Here is a 20,689-nt window from a genome sequence, read left to right on the forward strand (position 1 = left end):
CATATCATTCATAGATAGCAAACCATGATTCGATTTTTCATCAAACACAGTAGTTGTTTATTACAGGTAAGAATAACTTACTCTTCCGTTCTACGCGTCAAAGGTCCATAATCAAATCTGTACATGTTATGGAGGTTCTGCAGGGTGTATGGGTTGAGAAAGTTTGGCTCTAGTCCTGGGTGCTGTACATAATAGGTACTGGGACTTGGTTCATTTGTTTTACAACCTATAGGAAGGTAAGATATTTGTTACATAACACGTTTAACAATTAAATCAACTATGGCAAGGTTTACAAAATAAACATTCAATTACTAAGGAAGTAATAAAAGTGCATATAATAGTCTATTGACTTGACAAATATGTATGGTCTATATCTTGGCATATAATGTTGTATGCTACTGTTGGTGTTTTCAGCTAGCTGGCTACATAATGTTGTAACTGTCAGCTTGGCTACCTTTCTAATTTCTTTGCAGCAGAGACGTTTTCCACTTCGGTAGGCATCATGGCGCAGTTTCCACAAGTGCACCTAAATAACAACAGTTGTAGATACAGTTTGGTTAGTTAGCGGACAAACTTGTTACTGTGATGTAGATAAATGATGCAGTTCTAACATCTGAAATGTAAGAGCGATACTAAATAAAAATGTTCCACTGTGAAACCGTCTGCTCTAGTCTAGTTTGGGACGGTGGATCAGGTCTATCACGTTGGTTTGTCTCACTTTCAGGATCGGACTCCGGCTCAAACAGATACGGCTGTACCAACGCCATTGTAAAACTGATGTTCCGCTCAGAGCTGATAAAAGCACTGTGTTAAACATGGGCGGAGCCTCTCTGGTGGTTTACTAATCAGAACAGAGTGGCCGAGCTGACCAATCGGAGCAAACTAGGCTCACAGGGATGGGGGGGCAGGAGCTCCAACAAGCCGTTAAGGACAGAGAGTGAATACACATACTATACAACGATGCTGTATGAGAAACCAATGTGAGTTTGGAAATTTGCACAGTATAAATCTATTCTAATAGACCTCAACAATGGAATTATGATCAGTAAAAATTGCCATGTCATGGGACCTTTAAGTCAGGCTTTAAATTAAATATGAATAAACTCCTATAGCTGGGAATGAAACTGGAAAGCGTTGGTTATGTAAGTGCTACTGAAGTGGAGATTTCTTGTTCACAGGGTTAGAAAAAACTTGTTATGAGAAAACAGACTTCAAAGAAATGTATTTTAAAATTCAATACCAGTCACAACAGGTTAACAGGGTTAAATCATAGATTGTATATAAAAAGGCTAAAATAAAAAGATCTACAGATGCAAATAGACAAAGTAAAATGAACACCTGAATGTAATGTATCTCATGGAATCAAAATATACTTGTTTGCCTTTAGTGTCTTGCCTTACACTAAACTATAGTCATATTCAACTGGTTATAAACATGTTGATATACCAACAGAAGCTCGTTAATTAGAATACTGGGTGAGAATTCAGTCGGTTGTTTTCAACTTCCTGAGAAAGTTTTCATGTTTAGTGTCAATACACATATTGATCTTCTGTCTCCTGCAATCTCTTGTAAAGACTAACAGCATGCGTCCCCACCATCTGATATCAATCTGCGTGTTTTGCCTTGAAAGATCAATTGGCCACACAGAGAGTTGTGACTGACCGGGGAGGAGGGAGGAAGTTCTCTCTCACTGTCATTTCTTTTTTAAATAAACATGCCCCTGTGATGACTGGCATGTGACTTCCTGTGTCTGGTGAGATTGAGCCTGTTGTAGTCACATGATGCATCAACATGAAAACACTGGACAATCACACGGAAAAACGCTGCAACTGAGCTGGCCCTCCATTAGATGCAGATGCAGAAAGTACAATGTGTGAAATGCATGATTTAACAGAATTTGTTAATAATTTACAAAGCAATTCACCACATCTTTTATTACCCTGGTGATTCTCTGCTGAGTATTGTCAAACGGAGCTCTGAAATTCTCATAATGTCTCCAAAGAAAAAAAACTGAGCAGTCACAGTTAACTTGAATACATTGACAGTTATGATCACAGTAGATCACTGCCAGGCCCAGACAGAGGCGCCTTTGTCTCTTGGTGGTGCCACAGATTAGTCATAAGAAGAACTATATAAACGGTATATTAAGAACTACATAGTTATAGATTGAGATGGTGATTGAAACATTTTGTTATAATATGATTAAGGTTATGTAAGTACTGTACTTAAGTAATAGGATGAGGTACTTTTGCTTTACTTGACTATTTCTGTTATGCACCTTCACATGTTTACCTTAGAGAGAATTATTTTTATTTCTTACATTTTTCATAACTTCAAGTATCTGAGTTCTTGTTTATAACAATATAGTATACAACAGTTTAAATTATGCTTTCTGGTTCTTATTCTGCTCAGTTATTCAGTCTTTAAAAATAATAATACAATTGACAACTAAAGCAAATATATGTATTCAAATATGAGTGATGTTACCTGAGTTGGCTCTTTTTGTGTCTGTGTGGTGACAGAAAAACATAAAATAAATCGTATTAACTGAAACTAAGATTTGTATTTGTCACAAGAAACAGTATAGCATTGTTGAAAGATGATATTTGCTTATTGGCTTCTTTGTTCAAACCATATTCTGTAAAAAAAATAATATATATTTTAACATCATACCTTTTTTAATCTTTGACAAAACAGATGTAACATTGCACACTAATTACATTCTGCTTCCAAGCACTTAATTAATCTTGTTTTCTGTGGAAACCCTGCCGAGCATGTATATGCAGCTAACCTCAGTCAGCAACTGAGATGAGAGTGAGCACAACATAAAACCTCTGCTATGGGGAAATCATATTTGAAAAGAAACGCTAAAATGTTTTGGCTGTTTCGCTCCTTCAGTTCTGTAATACCTAAATGAAAACACCTGAAACGTAAACACAGCGAGATGATTTAGTTTCCTCCGTGCAGCTGCCTGTCTGAGTCCCCCTTGCCTCCCCCCGGCCCCCTTCCCCCCCTCCCCTTTGCCGGCTGCAGTGTTGACTCCTACAGGCTGTTTGAGTCATGCTGGCTGCTGGCCTGGCTTCCACCCTCACAGCCCAGTTCACGTCAGGATCCAGCCTCACGAAGTGCACACCGCCCAGCTTGTGTTACTGCTGTCAGGAGCTGTTCTTGGTGCATTTTACTGGACTGTTTCTATCACAGGGGGTTCTTCTATCAGCTGTAAAGTACTTCACCAATAATTATTAATATTATCGTGCAATATACACTTGACATGTGTAATGTGTGAAACTCTGCCATTGATTTACATTTTTCAAACTATAATGTGACAACGAAGTAGTGCGCGACCTACTGTAAAGCATCAATATAGCAACTAATTATAAGTATGTATTCTTAATAATTCAAACCCAAAACAAGACGTGTACTCTTTTGCATAACAGATGCACTACATTGGTTTCACTGTTGTTTGACCTTTGTCAACATATTGCATATGAGCAGTACATATCCAGATAATTAGAAACAGGAATAAGTCACAAGTGGAACACTTACTTCTCAAAGCAAAGCAGCTGTATTGTATCTCTTCATCTACATTATAACATTGGCAACTGGAAAAAATATGACTTATATGGTATACAAAATGTGTGCAAAAAGCTATTATAGAAAAACTATCACAAAAGGTTAATATAAATTGACATCAATGAAAACAAGCTTAGGCACAAACCAAAAAGGCACATGTCCCCGTCACTCAAGCTGAAGGTATTACCCTCCGCCCTGACCAGAGTCATCTTTCAACTCTGTCATGGGCGTGTTAAACGTTCTGCCACTGGGAGGAGGAGGAGCCAATCTGAAGGCCGGCGAAGAACACCTGGTAGCGGTGCTTCCACATGATGAAGGCCCCGATGGCACACACCACTGCTTGGAGCAGGTTGAGAACGATCTGCAGCAGGAAGTAGAGGGTGAGGGTCCCGGTGATCGCCTCGCAGTCACTGACCCCCTCATAGCTGAAGGTGCGAGCTATTGGGTCCTCTTGATCCAGTCTGCACACGCAGTCCTCGCCCGCCTGCTGACACCTGAAGCTGCCGGTCTGAGAGTAATGGTGTCCGGAGAAGGCAATAACCAGCACTGAGATGACCAGGCCGATCGTACACAAGACGAAGTATAGGAGCTGTGGAGGGCAGAGGTCAAGTCAGAGGTCATGCTGTTTAGCCTTTGAAGCTTTGATCAGAAAACCTTTATACTGAAAGCCTGTTCCCTGCTTCATTCTGTGTGATTAACTCACTTAGCTACGAGACAGACATGCTGGCTCAGTGCCTACAGCAAGTTACATTCAAAGAGATTATGTACAATACAAGGCATGGGCTGACCCTCAGTGTAGGAGTACAGCTCTTATGTGCAGAGGAGACACACAAAAATGTAAGATTGCCCTGCAGCTACAGCCGCTTCCCACCTTTAGTGAGAACAACAGAGTCTAAAAAATAGAGTTTTGAAATGTGACAGAGGCTTTGTGTTGTTTATGCAATTGCACAATCTCAATAACACTAAACCTTTGTTTGAATCCTTTGGTTATGTAACGGGAGCCATCGTTCGCCCTGTGTATTTCCCCTCAGTTACATGCTGCTTATGGAATTATGGAAGTGATGAGCGGTGCTTGATTTGAAACATCATTTATGTTCATTTTGGAACAGCTGTGAAATCTAGAGCATGGTCTGTTAGAGGGAAATGTATGGACAGCATGTGCATAGACAAGAGGATCTACTTATATATTTAGTGTTGACCTAAAGACAAACTGAAAGGAGCCAACACTTACATTGTTATTGTTTACAGTACCTCTGTGGTCTTAGAACGCTTTTAGGGTTTAACTCAGTAAACTATGTTGAATGGGTAATCTTCATCTGTCAACATAGTAACGCTTAAATTCAGAATTGTCTCCAGTTGCAGCATATTTTATACTTATTTGGGTTGTCGCTTACCTTGCTTCAAGTGCACATTGAAATAAACAAACTGATTTTAAAGTCATAAATGTTTAAGTTAAAAATAATAATGTACTCTAGTTAGGTCATTAGGTAACAGAGGTTTTGAAATGAACACTGGAAACATAGCACTGAAATTCTAACCTTCAAAATGTAACACCAACGACACATACCCACTTTGAATTGGCTTTTTATGATGCCTTTCTGCAAAGACTATTTTGCAAATTAGCTGCAGTTCTTAAGGCAAAATACCATTGAAGTGTTTTGAAGCCCTCTCTTCACAGCCAATGAGCATATTTGAACCTGGTATGCAAACGCGAGACTGACTGACTGAGGTTGCTGCTTCCAAGGACCGGCTTCTCAGTAGCAAACAATGGAGGACTGATTTTAATTGCCCTGAAATTCCAACTGCATATGTTGTACGGCTAATTAAGCTGTACAATCAAGTCGGATTAATGAATGCACTCATCCACTCCCAGGAATCCCCACAGAGCTCTCTTAAACAAGAATGCAGCTAAATGCCTTTCTGTCTCTCATTTAAAGTTGCAGTTCCTTACTGTAAGAACAGCCATCTAACAATTACACACACTCACTGAGTTCAACTTTGTTCTCTGCAAAGAAAATACATTGACCTGTCTGATCATTACTCTTCGTAAAATGAACACTACAATATATTCCTCTGGTCAATTTCAAAGAGACCTATTGTGCATTAATAAAGGAATCTGACTTTTACAAAAGGTTGTCCATCACAAACTGATATGTTAACTTCCACTTCTGCAAACAATGTGTCAAGCAGGGTGTGTACACTCACCTTGACAATGAACTGGATAGATGATCTTTCATCAGGGTGGTAATTGATACAGTACAGGATTAAGCCCAGGATAGAAACTAAACAAAGCTGCAACAACACATCAGAAGACATTGTAAATGTTTGCTTAAAAGCCACTCATTAGTGCAATGAAAATACCAACATAATACACATTTTGTAGTATTTCACCATCCTATCTTGCTTTTTCTCTTATCCACTGATGGTAATAAATGTAGATGATGTGCAGTATGTGTTGTAGAGATAGTGTTGTGTCAAGATAGTATTTTTTGCCCAGGTTTTCATGAGTATCTCTTAATATTGCACGATTCAGCACTAAGCTGTCATCTGATTACATTACATCTCTCCATCTCTCTCTCTCTCTCTCCCTTTCTCTCTCTATCTCTTTCTCACGGACACACTCACATTCTCTTCAGTGTATTTGCAGTCTTGTGACTGGCGTGCAGCATCTTATTTTAATGTTTTTCTCAGGTTCTTAAGTACTCAGGATTCTCTGGAAAGTTCTCGATGACCTCAGTGTTTTTCACTTGGCTGAATCTCGTGAGGATCTACCTCGGGATGTTGGTGTCCAGGGATGTTTTTGAGAGGCAAATGGCGTCTGTGATAAGCTAGGATCCAAACAGGAACAACACATTGTTTTTCCTATCACAAAAATGTGACCTTAATTCCCATTCCAAATTGGATGATAAGTAAACTACACTATGTTGTCCTTTTATATTAAAAGACAATTAACCTTTTTTTGCTTTAAAGTGTTTAAACATTTAACAGTTTTAGTAAAGTGTACTTGAACTGTACTTTTAGCTTGTTACATGGTGTCTGTCGAGACACTTCACTTAGCACAGTTTATAGGCTAACTGGCATACACAAATCATTAGTTTACATTTTCTAAGTGATTCCAAACAAATTGACTAAACTTCCAGGGCTTAAATGTGTAAACTTTCCACCCCTATCAACGCTTGCCTGTACCTGCACTTTAACTTACACTTTGACTCCCCTAAGTTTATCAACTTAAACTACAACCTCCATACAAACGTTCACATGCAAGGAGTTTCCATTTGAAGACAATTCAAGACCAACTAATCTTTAGAAAACTAAGCATTTTCTTGTAACTCTTTTAAAATGACACCTTATTAAACACATCAACTTGAATAAAATATTCCGCTTAGCTTTCATCTTTCTGTTTTGAAGTCAAGCCATTTCAATATGACATGCTGTAGTTAGCTTGCCAGTCTCATCAGGCCAGATGTTGAGGATGTGTTGGACATAGAACAAAAACAACAGAAGGTGAGCATGCTTATGTGACTGCGACGGATTGTAGATTCAGATGAATATGACAGATGGAGATTTATTAGAACATGGCAAAAAGAGTGACTTCCCATGCCTATAGTGAGCGTCTGGCTGAGAAGGCCAGTGTTGACGTGCAGTGGGGAGGACAGGAAGATGGACAACACACAAGGAGGGAATAGCTGAGGGTCATGCAGGCGTATCACTAATGGGGATCCATGCAAACATGTAGTGTGTATGATGTTAAAGCGTAATGACGGAGCTTACAATGATTCCAGCCCAGTGTGGCGTCTCCCGGGCCATGAGTGAGGGGCTGATGGCCAACATAAGGAAGGCCACGACTGTGACGGCCGCCCCCAACAGCAGCTGGAGCAGGGCGACGAGCAGAGGGAAGCGACAGACTCTGCACTTATGGCTGTCCTCTGGCGCTGGGCTTTCATCTCTCTTCTTCTTCTTCTTCTCCTCCTTGTCTGAGGAACCTTTCTGCCCCTGCCCCATTTCTCCTCTTTTTTCTCGTTCTGTACACTCGACTTTTACTGTTGCAGTGTTTGGGGTGGATAAGCCTGCCTGCCGTCTGTCTCTCTCAACTTCCCTTCCCCTCCCTGCCAAGGCCTCCTCTCACCATAAGCACAGCTCGTCTGCTATTTGGAAACAGAGAAGGCTCTGAACTAATATGGAAAACATTTGGACTGGATTCCTAAAGCGACTCCATGTGCCACATATAGAGCAGGCAGCCTACTGTGGAGGAAAGGAAGAGGAGGGAAGGGGGGAGGAAGTCCCAAAAGGGGGATTCCAACATACGACAGTGAGATGATTTCACTTTTAGTTACAATAAAGACAAGAAAGGGAAAGTACAGAGGCAAATCAGCAGGTATGAGTTAATGAAAAGCCAGCACAGAGGAGGTCACACAAAATATTTGAGAGCCCAAGTGATTGGATCATTCTTCGTCAGCACTGTTACACAAGAGAGCTATATGCTGCCAGCAAGAAAGAATCACATGACTTACAGGAAGAAGTAATGTGATCATCATAAGGCATGTGAGAGCAATACAAGGGCTCAGATTTTAGTGTTTTTGAGCCCGTAAACGTTCACAAGAGAACAGGTGTCACTGACAATCATATTAACTTCCTGGGATCATTTATGAAACGCTTGTAGTTTGTTAGACATGTTGATGTAAATGCATACTTGGACTGCTAGTTATTGTAAGAATAAAATCACAAATTGGGGCGACCTAAATATTTTTGGGAGATTTGTTGATTGGTTTAGGAGATTAGACATCAAAAAGTCAAAGTTTACTTTTTGTGTTAAACATTTATTTTTAGACAGAGATAGTGAGATGAAGGTGGGGAGAGAAGTACCCATCCTCAGATTAATAGAGCATCTCTACACACGTGTTTGAGCACACAGCTGGGTGCCATGGTTACTGTCAACGCAGCTTTGAACAGCTCGAGGTGTATGAATAGGTTACCCTGCCCTGATCCGGGCAACAACATGGTGTGATCAGACACACACCTCCAATATTTGTTTACTCACTGTGTTTACTTCCCATTAATCTCAATTTCTTCACTTTTATTTTAGCATGTGTTTTTCTTGTTATGGAGAGATCAGGAGGTTCCCAGTTGTTTTTAATAAGCAGAAGGAAAACAAATCTTCGTTTGTATTAAGTGATGGTGGAGCACTAGGGTTTTCTCTAAACTGTGAATGTGTGCAAACTAATTTGGTCATGTCTTTCTAATAATGACAGCAATCACCAATTTATCTGGCAGTTTGGAGCCTAACTATTTAAAATATAATATTGAAGATTTGATCTCAACATTTAAATTTTTTGCCAACGCAAACAATTTAAATGTTGAGATCAAATCTTCAATATTGCATTTTAATTTAATTAGACTCCAAACTGCCAGATAAATAGGTGATTGTTTAATTGAATTGTTGCAGCAGCATTAAAACATTATCACATTAGATCACTTATCAGCCAGCAGTCACAGCTCGAGCTGCAAAGTTAAGGACCCACATTATATGAGATGCATTAACAGTGAGATGATGCATTATTCTGTCATCCCTCAAGCTTGCATGCAGACTTTCCCCTGCTACATTTTCAAATCATGTTGAATCACGTTTCAGCAGCCGGGTCAGAAGTGTTTGAACTGGATCTCTATAGGAACAGCGGCGGTGCTCTAACAGAGCAGGTCTAATTACCGGGCTTTGTGCTAGTGCAGGCTGAGGCTACACGTGAGTCGGAAGCTGTTCCCTACCCAAAGCGCGCGTGCGCTCTAACCACAGCACCGACGGCTGTGCAAAGTGGCAGCTCAGGGAAGCATAGACATCAGTCTGAAAAGCAGCTCCACTGGAGGACACGCACTGTGCATCATCTCCCTCAGCCGGCATAGCGTGTGTGCGAGTCGTGGAATAACAAACATTCCCAAAAGAAGCTCCGGGGTGGATAAGCAGCAGCAGAGAAACGATGGATGAAAGAATACCGCATTTAGAGGACAGGCAGTTCATGGAGCACGCAGATTTCTTAGGGTGAGTGTCGCTTTTGGCAAACTCTGTCAAACTGTCTGATCAACTGTTATGACAACCTGGTGAATAATCTGTCGTCATTCTTGACTTTAGGGTGGATTACCCCTCTCTCTACATGTGCAAAGCAAAAAGAGGAATAAAACGAGAGGACGGTGGGAAGGTGCGTAAGGTTTATTATAGGCTATAATGCGATCTACAAAATGTAGTTTGTTGTTTCATGAACCAACATTTGTGTGTGCATGAAACTCATGGATATGTTCACATGTACTACAATAACTTTAAATAGATATATCAATGTGTGTTTAAAAACGCCAAATGCCTGTTTATTTCCAGCAGGAAGCATACAAGTTACCACACCGGTTGATAGAGAAGAAGAGGAGAGACAGAATCAACGAATGTATTGGCCAGCTGAAGGATTTGTTACCCGAACATCTGAAGCTGTCGGTGAGTCCATGACACTGCAAAGGGTTTTTACGCGAATATGGCTTTACATGAGATTAGTTGTCTTAAACAGCTAACTGAACATAAGTTTTGTTTCTCTCAATAGACACTCGGGCATTTGGAGAAAGCTGTTGTCCTGGAGTTAACGTTGAAACATTTAAACGCTCTGACTGCTGTCACTGAGCAGCAGCACCAGAAGATTGTCGCTTTGCAGAATGGTGAGCTGACAAACCTGAAGTTAATATATAAATGTGTTGCATTAAACTTTAATAGTCCGAGGAAGTCTAGTTTTACAGCAGAAGAAAATGTACTTGAATATAACAAAGAAAATATTGTGCAATTCGAAAATACGTTAACAGAATCATGTCTTGTCATTGCTTTATTATACACCTTTAGAATAATAATGTTATCCTTGCAACTATTTTGCAGGGGACCGGTCGATGAAAACGTCCATTCATGCAGATCTTGATGCGTTCCACTCCGGGTTCCAGGCATGTGCCAAAGAAGTCCTGCAGTACCTGAGTCAGTTTGAAAACTGGACTGCACGAGAGGAGAGGTGCGCGCAGCTGATCAGCCACCTTCACAAGGTGCTGGCGCAGTTCCAGCCAGGCGCACCGCAGCTCCAGAACCAGCTTCCCGCGGGGGAGGCACATGATGGTCAGAAAGCCGACGGCCAAGCTAACTGTGTCCCGGTCATCCAGAGGACCCAAGGCGGGGAGCTTAACGAGAATGACACAGACACGGACAGTGGATACGGGGGCGAGGCGGAAAAGATTGATGGCAAAGATAAAGAATGTGACCGCAATAAGGCGCAGGGACCCAAGGCAGTGAAGATCAAGCAAGAGTTTGGAGACGATCGCGCTGCCAAAAAACCAAAGATGACCTGGCCTGGCAACGGGTTAGGGGGCACTGACCCCACCAGACCCGACCTGGCGTTTATGAACTCTCTGATGGGAATAAGCAGTGTGGGACAGCAGACACCCATTTGCATGCCTTTCTACTTCATCAACCCCTCAGCCGCGGCGTCTTATATGCCTTTTTTCGACAAAAGCAACATTGAAAAGTACATGTACCCTGCCGCGGCTCTTGCCTCCCCTTTCCCCTGGCTCTACCCCGCACAAGCGTCAGCGGCCGCGGCTGCTGCAGCCGCTTTCCCTGGACTCTCTGTGCACTTTGGAGCCTCTCCTCAGTCCAACGACTCTCACAGTCCAGACAGCGACGAGCTGCACGAGGCTGACATAGGTTCACCAGATGAGCGCGAGGAAAGTCCCGCGAGTGACGAAGAGGAGGATGACGTAGCTGATGCGTCGGAGAGCAAGAATAGCCCGCACGATCAGTTTTCTGTTTGTCAAAACAGCTAATTTGTCTGTTAACCTTCCTGTTGAGGAGTTTATTTTCATCAAATTAGACTAGTTTTAAAACGAGGTTTCACAGAAGAGTTTCTCATGTTCAATATCCTGGCGAAACAGGGGACAGTTGTGACGAAGTGTGCCTTTTGCACTTATGCTAGATTAATAAATCTAAAGGATTATCGACAATGATTGACATAAATACACGGCTGTGTTGTTCTGGAGCTAATTTTGTATCCTCTTTGATAACATATTTTGAAGTGGCAGCATTGGTGCCAAACTTTGAGTACGACAACAGTGCGCAATATCCCATTCAGCGAGTCTCTTTGGATGTATGAAGTTACAACTGACCTCTGCCAAGGTTGCTAGAGCCTGGCTGGCTTTGACTGTAAATATTATTACCTGAAAGACAGTCTTGCTGATTGACATGTAAATGGCCCTATAAAATAAGTGCTCTCGAGAAATGAAACGCCCACAGCACCTCATCCCCAATTGTGCACGGGTTAGGCTGACAGGGAGGTATAACTGTCATTGATCCCACCATCAGACACTCCATCTCCATCAATACATACAAAAACAGTTACTTTACACATAAAAACAATACATGATGATATAAAAGTTAACGTATTATGCCTGGTTGCCCTCAACTAATTTGTACAGATCTGAGTTTCCTTTACTTCTTGTACTTGAAGTAAAGAAAAACCAATCAGTGAATTAGTTCAGAAACCCTTTATTCACAAGGAGCTGCTTGAACAGAATATTGTATGTCCCCCGAATGGAATGAAGCATCTCAGCACAGAGATGCAGTGACCTCCTGAACCTCCAGGAAACATTGTAGGATAGCACCTTATAGATCTTTGATATTGAATGTACCTGTATTTTCCCAGCTGGTAAAGTTTGTATGTAGGATGATCTTTACTCTTTAAAATGCACCTTTCTTTTGCTTTTACTCCCCCCAAACAGTCTCCTCATCATTTTGAAAGTCAAACACTGTAGTTCTCTCAGAACCTTTGTATTGTGTTGAGTTGTCTTGAAATAAAAAGATTTCGTTTCATTTCAGAAGAGAGAGCAGAGATACCAAATGCTTTGAGATTAATTAATGTAGTAAATGGGTGATGAAGCCAGATTTGATAAAACAATGTTTATTTCTGTTTTTGACTTGCACAAATTCAAATCATAATCAGATTTGAAAACCCTGCACCCTACAACACGATCCCTGATTGTGTCTTTTATGATTTCATTATGTAAAACCTTGCTTTCAAATATTTGACTTACGTGTTGAAGCAGCTGTGGTCATGTGACCTACACTTGATAATGAAGATTTAGGATCTTTAACTTGGCCTGTTTTCTAAGAGATTAAGATTCCTGCAATGTAGTGTTGTTCCACTTTTTATGTTTCACACGTGACAGAATAAACAGATTTTCATTGTATTTTGCATACATGATATTGCTTTCGTATTTTACTTCAGCTGGTTTTGCCTCAAATCTGTTATACACTGTTATATAAAGTGGCATGTGTGTCTGTAAATAGAAGTATTTTTGTGAATATTCCATAAAGTATACATGTCTATGTCAATGTTGTAGAAGTCTATGGATTTTTTAAAAGATTTAACTGAGCAACTGTTGCACATTTCGTTAATGCTTTACACATATGCTGTTCTAAATTATTGCTGATGAGTTGTAAAATAAATATCAAAACTAAACTCTACAGACTTCTTCTTGTTCAACACAAATTCTGTTTATGCCTACAGTCTCAAATGTTAGCAAAAGCAGGAAAGCTCAGTGAGAATGTGTGAAACTTTTCCAACAACTACGTACATGTCAAATTTCTGACTTGGGAAACAATGCACGAGTGTTTGCACAAAACAGTTCAGAGTACAGTATTATGAATACACACTACTGGAAGGCTAGTAGATGAAATGTATTGTTGCTCAGACTTTAATCAGCTGACAGGTCACAGCAGGGAATTTACAGTGTACAGTAGACCAAGGCTTTAAACACATGTCATGTGATGATGAAGTGAGATTACACTCAGTCTGTACACGCTGATGAAAAACAAGGGGCCTCATCCACACTTGTCAGAAGCTTTAAGCAGGATCAAACCCAGTCTTTGTTGTTAACATGTACTGACTATCTGCAATATAGTTTTAATCTTTATGCATCATTTCAACAGCTTTGAAACTCATGTCTCTGACGTGAGGATTTCTAATGATCCTGGCAACAATGCAGTCCAGTTACAGTCAAACTATGCCTTTCAAGGTTTGGGAAAAAAACATGCAATTTGCTGCTCCTTTTTTGTAAGTAACCTTTCCTTTCTCACCTCAAATTACAATAAAGTATGACCTGATGGGATTCACAGTTGTAGCTCAGTATTATCATTGACCCATGAGAGCAACTTTGGCTTTTCTTTTACCGGCTACTCACTCTTATAAACCTTTTTTGTTATTGCATAAATATGCATTTTATAAACTGGCATTTCTTGTAATTTCATTCTTCTGTGGGAAAAACAAGCTTCTCCTTTAATTTTCTCCCAGCCATGTTGTGACCCTGTTTCTACCATTACTGAGTAAATGTCTCCATCTACTGGCGAAAGGATTGAAACGCATGAAGAGCACATACTGGACAAACACCTTCTCCCTTACATCCACAGGCAAACCGTTACAATGAGCACCGGTTGTGACACTTTTCATTTTGTCAGATGGTTTATTGAATCATGCAATCCATGTCATATCAGCAGCCAGTTACAGCCATACATCTGTCAACACTTGCAGTATATTAAGGCAGGACAAAAATAAAAACAGGTTATGTACAGTTGACATCGTACAGTTCTATAGAACATTATATGGTTGTAAACAGTGACCAAAACTACATCTCATCCACAGGTGGACAATGCACACAAGTGATTTCTTAAAGGGAAATTCTGCCCCGATATAGAGATTATCTCAAACCTAAGAATTTAAAACGGTATGTCCTGATGAGGGTTTTTGTAGATGCTAAATGTTAAAGGGTGGACTTTGCTTCTGTTTTACATTTACTAGTTATTCCTGGGTGATGGAACCCAGGAGGCTGTGGTGCATTGGACTAGTGCGTTGGTGTTCGGATCAGTGGATCACAGGTTCAAACCCCACTGCAGTCAGCATGTCGTTGTGTCCCTGGGTAAGACACTTCACCCCAAATTGCTCCTGTGGGGATTGCCCACAGTATTGAGTATGTGAGTCGCTTTGGATAAAAGCGTCTAACATGTAATGTAATAATGGTACTGATGTTCTCTAACTCTAATATATATCTCTCAGGATCAATACATTTCTTATTCTGGTAATTACAGTAAACAGTATGTGTTGTATGATGACAAAATAAATCGGATAATGTAAATGCATTTTACATCACATAGTATGATGGTGTCAATAATACATTGTCAGAATGAGACACGCTATCAGTAACATTTTCTCCATTGATTTTTTTTATAAAATACTGACAAAAACATGATTACAGTTTTCTCTTTGATGCTGTGCTATTGCCATTTCTCTCTGTGCAGCAATGTGCCACTAATACATCTAGCAACATCAGATCTAAACTGACTAGATCATTGCTTCAATGTTTTCTACTAAAGCTTTGCTGTCATCATATGAACACACCAACTGTGGAATGAATAAGGCACTTTGATGTGATTAGCAGCTGCACTACAACCTAAGAGGGGCTTCATACCTTGACATTCCCGACCCTGCACACACACAAATCTCTTTAATCGCTGACTCAATCACACTCTCATACACACCGTAGCTATCCATTGTATTATAGCATGCCACCATTTTTAGATTCAACTAACTGATTTACTGTACTGCGGGTGCTCTGCACATCCATGTATGGTTATAGTATGACAATCATGCAACAAGACCTGCTAATCTTTGGCCACCAATCCTTACACAGACAAAAAAAGCATAATACATTTGGCAAAAACATACCATGTAGTCATCTAAACAACAAATAAAAGCTTAAGAGGGTAATTAACACTGTTTCATTATGCAGACATTGTAGCGGGAATGAGGGCACTGCATATTCTGTAACCTCTGTAATAAAATATAATAATTCTCTAAATAAAGCTGAAAAGTAAGAAAACATATTTACAGTTAGCCAACATGTTGGTACATACGGACAGTAACATTCTTCGGTAACAAAACTATTGACCAGTTGTGCATAGTTTTAACATGAACAGACAATCAGAGCTACAGGAATACATTCTGATATGCAAAACGATATATTCTAGACTGGTTTAGTATTGACACAAGTGGATCCTTCCTTTCTTATATAAGAACAATTCATTATGCTGTTTTCACTGCCGAAAATACATATAACTTTAGAGGTATAATTCATAAATTCACATACCAAGGTTGTCAAGAATACTGTTCAAAAGGCAATCGTTTAGAATCATGATGCAAGTGAGAAAACAATACAAATCATTCAGTAGGTAATAAAGTGAGAGTAAAAGTACGTTAAGTGGATATGTTTATAAAGGACGTCCACAACAGCCTGATATTGATTTTGAAGTCCTCGTAAGTTCAGAAACTGAGCACCATTACATCTTTCATTCCCACTAAGTGCTCTATGACTTCCTTGTCAAAATCATCTTTGTTCCTTCACTCTGTGAGTCTTCACACTCCAGGGTGCCTCCTGTATTCGAGACAGTGCATAGTAGAGTTCCACTGAAGTATCCTGAACAAAGATATCCACTTACAGACGTGTGTTCTGGGCTCAGGGTGGGAGACGGTTCACACATAGATCCCCTCTGGGTTCAGGCCTGAAGTCAGGGGGCTGTGGAGGACCCGGAGGTGACTAGACATTGCATGTGAAACGGGGCGCTTCAGGGAGCCAGACAGGGGAACTAAATCTTAAAAATTAAAAAGACATAAGGAAGAAAAAATGTGGGTTTTAAAAGTTGTATTGCTGAAAATAAACAGAGAGATTTTACACAAACATATTGTAGCTTTTTGTTTTTCCAATCACTTCAAATTGATAAGAAACATCATTAAATTACTTGTTTGAATATAACAATGAAGCCCAGTGGATGCTACATGATATCGCTGCTATGAGCCACCAGGGGGCAGTACTGAGCCAAGCAGAGAATCAGCCGATGCAGAGATTTGTTATGGCCTGGCACCAAAGCTTATTTTACACACATACAATGGAAGGTTACTAGAAGGACATGAACACTCAATTCATTACTTTTTTATAATTGAAATCCATCACTGCTAGGTTTAATAAAGAGACCTACTGCTCTCAATGCATGCAATGATGAAGTGCATGTCATGCAATCAGAAAGATATCTGGCTCTTTGGAGAGGGGAGAAATTCAACTGTGTTACATCTTTAATCTTAAATCAAGGGGAAAAAGGTCACCATCACTATGACTGCGTCAAGTTATTTCTCCATATGTTTTTCCATGTTTCACACAACCATGTGATTCATGCATGAGTAGACTGGTGTGCAATCTTTATTATTTTTATACATTTCAAGTGCAGCATGGAATCCCATAAGCAACTTTTACATACAGTTTTATAGGCAGGGTGCATGTGGAAAACTAAATTATTCATGGCATGGTGGGAGGTTTAGTTTAATGTGTTTGCATGTAAATGTGCATTTAGATATGTATTCCTGTGCTTTAGTTTGCACACTTTATTTTTCAAGTCTTATTGCTCCCAAGCTTATTTTTACAAAGTGGTGCATGTCCCTGATTTAAACACGATTAAACGCTTTAGTCCCAAACCTCAAACTTTCTCCTCAAAGTCAATCTTAATTACCTTTAGTCACTAATTACGCTGTGGGTGGTTTATGACTGTAGTTTGAATAACCAGCTGGTCAACAAATGTTGCATTGTGACAGCTGTCCCATGAATCAAGGTTCTTAGCTCTGCGTCAGCTCTCTGCTTTTCTGCTGTAGGATGAGCCTTGGCACAATGAGCCCATCACAGAAACTGCTGAGCATGTGATAGAGTGACAGCGTGATGGAAGCAGTGAGACGGACAGAGAGAGTAAGGTGAATGAATGACACTATTTCTGCCAGTATCCAGGCAGCTGTTGGCATGGTGACTATAATAGCCACTGGAGTGGGTAAAAACTAACACTGTTCTCTCCACATCCACAACCCCCCCCGCCCCCCTCATAATTTTCTTGATAACAATCTCTCTCACACGCACGCACCCTCACAATTGAGTCATTTTCTCTCAGCAGGCAGTTAAGATATGAGGAAAAAATAATAAAAGTGCCTTGATGGAAAAGAACAGCACTTCATGCACTCTTATTGAAATAAGTCATGAGATGCCTGCTTGAATGGCAATCATAAAGCGTTTAACCTCAGGCAGTATGCAGTTTGACATACAATTCCGTTTTAACTCCTCACGGACCATTACTTACAATAAGCGACCCGTATATGTTACTGTCTGCACTGTAGTCACCAGCTCAGTTCCCTACATGTCATAGAACAACAGGAAGAGATACCTTGGCATACATAACACTATATATGACTTCACTTGAGTTGAAATTAAACTCCAAACCATATCCCCTAAGAGAACAAATTCCACAAATCTAATGTTAGTAAGAAAGTTTTAAGCTAATTTTTTAGCTTTTACCTATGCCATGCGTGCTGTGAGGACTGTCCTCCTCGGAGGGTTCAGCCGGCAGCACTGTGACCTTGGTGCCGGTCTGCTTGATGAACTGCTGCAGGTTAACCTGCCTCAGCTCCTTGGTCAGCTGTTCCAGCTCCTGCTGCATGACCTTCAAAGAAACAGTGAGGAGAGTCATTCTTTAGGAAACATAAGAGGATTACCAACAGCTCTGATGATGATATATGAGTCTGTGTTTTAGTGTTTGAAGTCTAGGCATCCCATCTAAAAAGGACATCAAAGTAAGTCACATGAGTCAACGAAGGCTTCTCAATACTCTAATTTCCCCTCCTCGACTCCTCGGTCCTCCAGTAGTGACCCGGAAATGGATTTCAGCCCGCCATGTTGAAGGACATCTAATTTCTCTAAATGCACATCGAGGACTGAGCATCAAGGAGGCTCTCTGAAGGAGCTATGATCGAGGATACACTGATGCATCCTCCACGGCTCCTTCGCGGATGCATTTCCGGGAACGATGGAGTCGTGACGCACGGCCGGACTTATCTCAGCCAATGACAGCTCTGCATGCATCCCCTGGATATTATTTTATTAACTGCTTTCATCACGGTGCGATGTTTACAGTGAGAACAGCTGTGAGGTCCGTGCAGAAAGCAGAGCAGTGTGTAAAATATATATCACTCAGTATAACAGGCCTACATTACTCTCTGTATTTGTATGCTGTAGTTTAGTAGATATTGTTCCGTGAGACATAATTCAGCAGACGTCTCCACGTTTGCAGTCAGCGAAAGTAGTGTAAGTATGCTAACGGACAGAAAAAACACACGACCACTATCGCTCAGAGTTTGGCCTGGAGTAAGAGCCATTTATTGTTTCTGCGCATGCTCATTAGCATCACCACTTTTCAGGCACATTATGATGATGTCATACACATGAACATAAACATGACTTTGATATTATACAAATATGCTCAACACTCCCACTCAAAGACATGTTGATAACTCTCTACAGTGGTACACAGAATCCAAATAAACAAAACAAAAGCTTCTCTAGCAGTGTTCAATTTGTATACCTGCAATTTACATTACTCTCCAAACAAATACCCTTTGAACTTGTCAAATTGTGCCTTTGTCAAAGGCTTGGTTAGGACATCAGCTACCATGTCTGCAGTTGGACAATATGTAATAGATATCTTCCCCTCAGCATGTGCAGATCGTACAAAATGGTATTTTATGTCTACATGCTTGCTTCTTTGTCTGGATACAGGGTTTTTGGATTGAGCTATTGCTCCCTGGTTGTCCTCATATATCTTCACTGGTACATGTGGGCTATTATGGTCTACCACTTTTAATAACTGTACAAGGTACATGCTCTCTTGAGTAGTAGCCGCTAATGCCATGTACTCGGCCTCACAGGTCGATAGCGCCACTGTTGGCTGCTTCCTGCTTTTCCAGGATATAACTGGACCATTTTCAGTTAAGCTGAAACAATATCCAGTTGTGCTTCTCCTATCGTTTTGATCGGCTGCCCAATCAGCATCACTGTATCCCTCAAGCTTTAGGCTTTCCTCACTTTTCTTGTAATGTAGCTCTTGGTCTATTGTACCCTTTAGATACCTCAACAGTTGTTTTGATGCAGCCCAATGTTGTTGTTTTGGTTCTGCTAAGTGTTGTGATAGTTTACTCACAATCCGGCTCAGATCAGGTCTAGTACATGTCATAATGTATATCAAGCTACCTACTATCTCTCTGTATCCTGTTGAATCGATAACTTCACCCTCAGTGTCAAAATGTAACTTTTGCTCACATGGAGTTGACCTTGGTTTGCACTCTGACATGCCAAAGCTCTCTACGAAATCTTTGCTATGTGTCTCTTTTTGGCTCCATTTTGATCTCCCCCTCACTCTGTGCTGTAAAGTCGATACCTAATAGGAAGTGTTTAAGTCCCCAAATCTCTACATTTTAAACTTTCCTCTTCAACATCTCTTTGAACATCACTGAGTGAGCCGTTGTTATGGCCGCTAATATACGAGTAGGTCATCTACTAGAACCCATATCAACAGAATAACTCTTCTCTTTTCTCAGACTCTTTTCTGTAGGACACAAATGGATGATCAGCATCTTTTTGCACAAACCCCATTCTCTGTTATATGATCATGCGGCAACTTGTTGAGTCCAGTTTCGCCCCGCTGATTGCTTTAAACTCATACAATGACTTGTTGAGTTTGCACACTAATTGTTCCACCTATTTAGATGATTGCCTCAAAAGCCTTCGGGCTGTTCCATATGTAACTCACGTCTATTGGTGCATGAGATAAAGCTGTCTTCACATCCATTTGATAGGATAAGATGACCATCCTGATATAGCCACCTGCATCAATGTACGGTACGAAGTCACTATTTGCCCTGGTCGTTGAAAAAGTTTCCTTGTAATCAATTCCGTCTACTTGAACTATAGCCTTTTAGCTAGCTCATATCTTGGCTTTAAAAATCTCAGACTCGTTCTGAGCTTTCCTTTACTGCACATAATAACCCAACGACCTCCCACTGCTTGCTGTGCCCTTTGGCAGTGTTAGTCAGACTGAAGTCTCATTCTCTGTTAAAGAGTTCATCTCCTCTTTATTGCATCAGGCCCACATTTTTGATTTTCTTTGAGCCTACAGCCTGCCATGTATTGCTTTTGGTTA

The 20,689-nt window shown here is 40.5% G+C and overlaps 3 protein-coding genes across 4 annotated transcripts; 1 reads left to right on the top strand and 2 right to left on the bottom strand.

Moving 5' to 3' along the window:
* Positions 1–3,542: 3,542 nt before the first annotated feature.
* Positions 3,543–7,808, bottom strand: sspn (sarcospan (Kras oncogene-associated gene)). The gene is made up of 3 exons (XM_010797633.1): positions 7,345–7,808; positions 5,779–5,865; positions 3,543–4,162 (listed from the first exon to the last, which is right to left on the bottom strand). The coding sequence occupies exons 1-3, from the start codon at positions 7,573–7,575 to the stop codon at positions 3,806–3,808; spliced, it is 675 nt and encodes a 224-aa protein (XP_010795935.1). The 5' UTR covers positions 7,576–7,808; the 3' UTR covers positions 3,543–3,805.
* A 1,359-nt stretch (positions 7,809–9,167) lies between these two features.
* On the top strand, positions 9,168–12,948 carry bhlhe41 (basic helix-loop-helix family, member e41). 2 transcript variants are annotated; one of them, XM_010797634.1, is made up of 5 exons: positions 9,168–9,604; positions 9,695–9,761; positions 9,935–10,045; positions 10,149–10,260; positions 10,472–12,948. In XM_010797634.1, the coding sequence occupies exons 1-5, from the start codon at positions 9,543–9,545 to the stop codon at positions 11,401–11,403; spliced, it is 1,284 nt and encodes a 427-aa protein (XP_010795936.1). In that variant the 5' UTR covers positions 9,168–9,542; the 3' UTR covers positions 11,404–12,948. The 2 variants fall into 2 exon arrangements, with proteins under 2 accessions (XP_010795936.1, XP_010795937.1); XM_010797635.1 differs by having other exon boundaries at positions 9,938–10,045.
* A 1,126-nt stretch (positions 12,949–14,074) lies between these two features.
* LOC104968077 (ras association domain-containing protein 8) lies at positions 14,075–18,156 on the bottom strand. The gene is made up of 2 exons (XM_010797636.1): positions 18,013–18,156; positions 14,075–16,276 (listed from the first exon to the last, which is right to left on the bottom strand). Exons 1-2 carry the CDS (start codon positions 18,152–18,154, stop codon positions 16,158–16,160), a joined length of 261 nt encoding a protein of 86 aa, XP_010795938.1. The 5' UTR covers positions 18,155–18,156; the 3' UTR covers positions 14,075–16,157.
* Positions 18,157–20,689: the final 2,533 nt, after the last annotated feature.

Source organism: Notothenia coriiceps, unplaced genomic scaffold (genome assembly GCF_000735185.1).
Source record: "Notothenia coriiceps isolate Sejong01 unplaced genomic scaffold, NC01 NC01_scaffold00038208, whole genome shotgun sequence".
In the NCBI taxonomy this organism is placed as follows: domain Eukaryota; kingdom Metazoa; phylum Chordata; class Actinopteri; order Perciformes; family Nototheniidae; genus Notothenia; species Notothenia coriiceps.

Coding starts and splice junctions, on each gene's coding strand:
- sspn (XM_010797633.1), bottom strand. CDS start 7,575: ATGGGGCAGGGGCAGAAAGGTTCCTCAGACAAGGAGGAGAAGAAGAAG. Junction 5,866..7,344: donor CACACTGGGCTGGAATCATT/GTAAGCTCCGTC, acceptor GTGTTGTTGCAG/CTTTGTTTAGTTTCTATCCT. Junction 4,163..5,778: donor CTATCCAGTTCATTGTCAAG/GTGAGTGTACAC, acceptor TGCCCTCCACAG/CTCCTATACTTCGTCTTGTG.
- bhlhe41 (XM_010797634.1), top strand. CDS start 9,543: ATGGATGAAAGAATACCGCATTTAGAGGACAGGCAGTTCATGGAGCAC. Junction 9,605..9,694: donor GAGCACGCAGATTTCTTAGG/GTGAGTGTCGCT, acceptor TCTTGACTTTAG/GGTGGATTACCCCTCTCTCT. Junction 10,261..10,471: donor GATTGTCGCTTTGCAGAATG/GTGAGCTGACAA, acceptor ACTATTTTGCAG/GGGACCGGTCGATGAAAACG.
- LOC104968077 (XM_010797636.1), bottom strand. CDS start 18,154: ATGCAGCAGGAGCTGGAACAGCTGACCAAGGAGCTGAGGCAGGTTAAC. Junction 16,277..18,012: donor TCACAGCACGCATGGCATAG/GTAAAAGCTAAA, acceptor TTAATTTTTAAG/ATTTAGTTCCCCTGTCTGGC.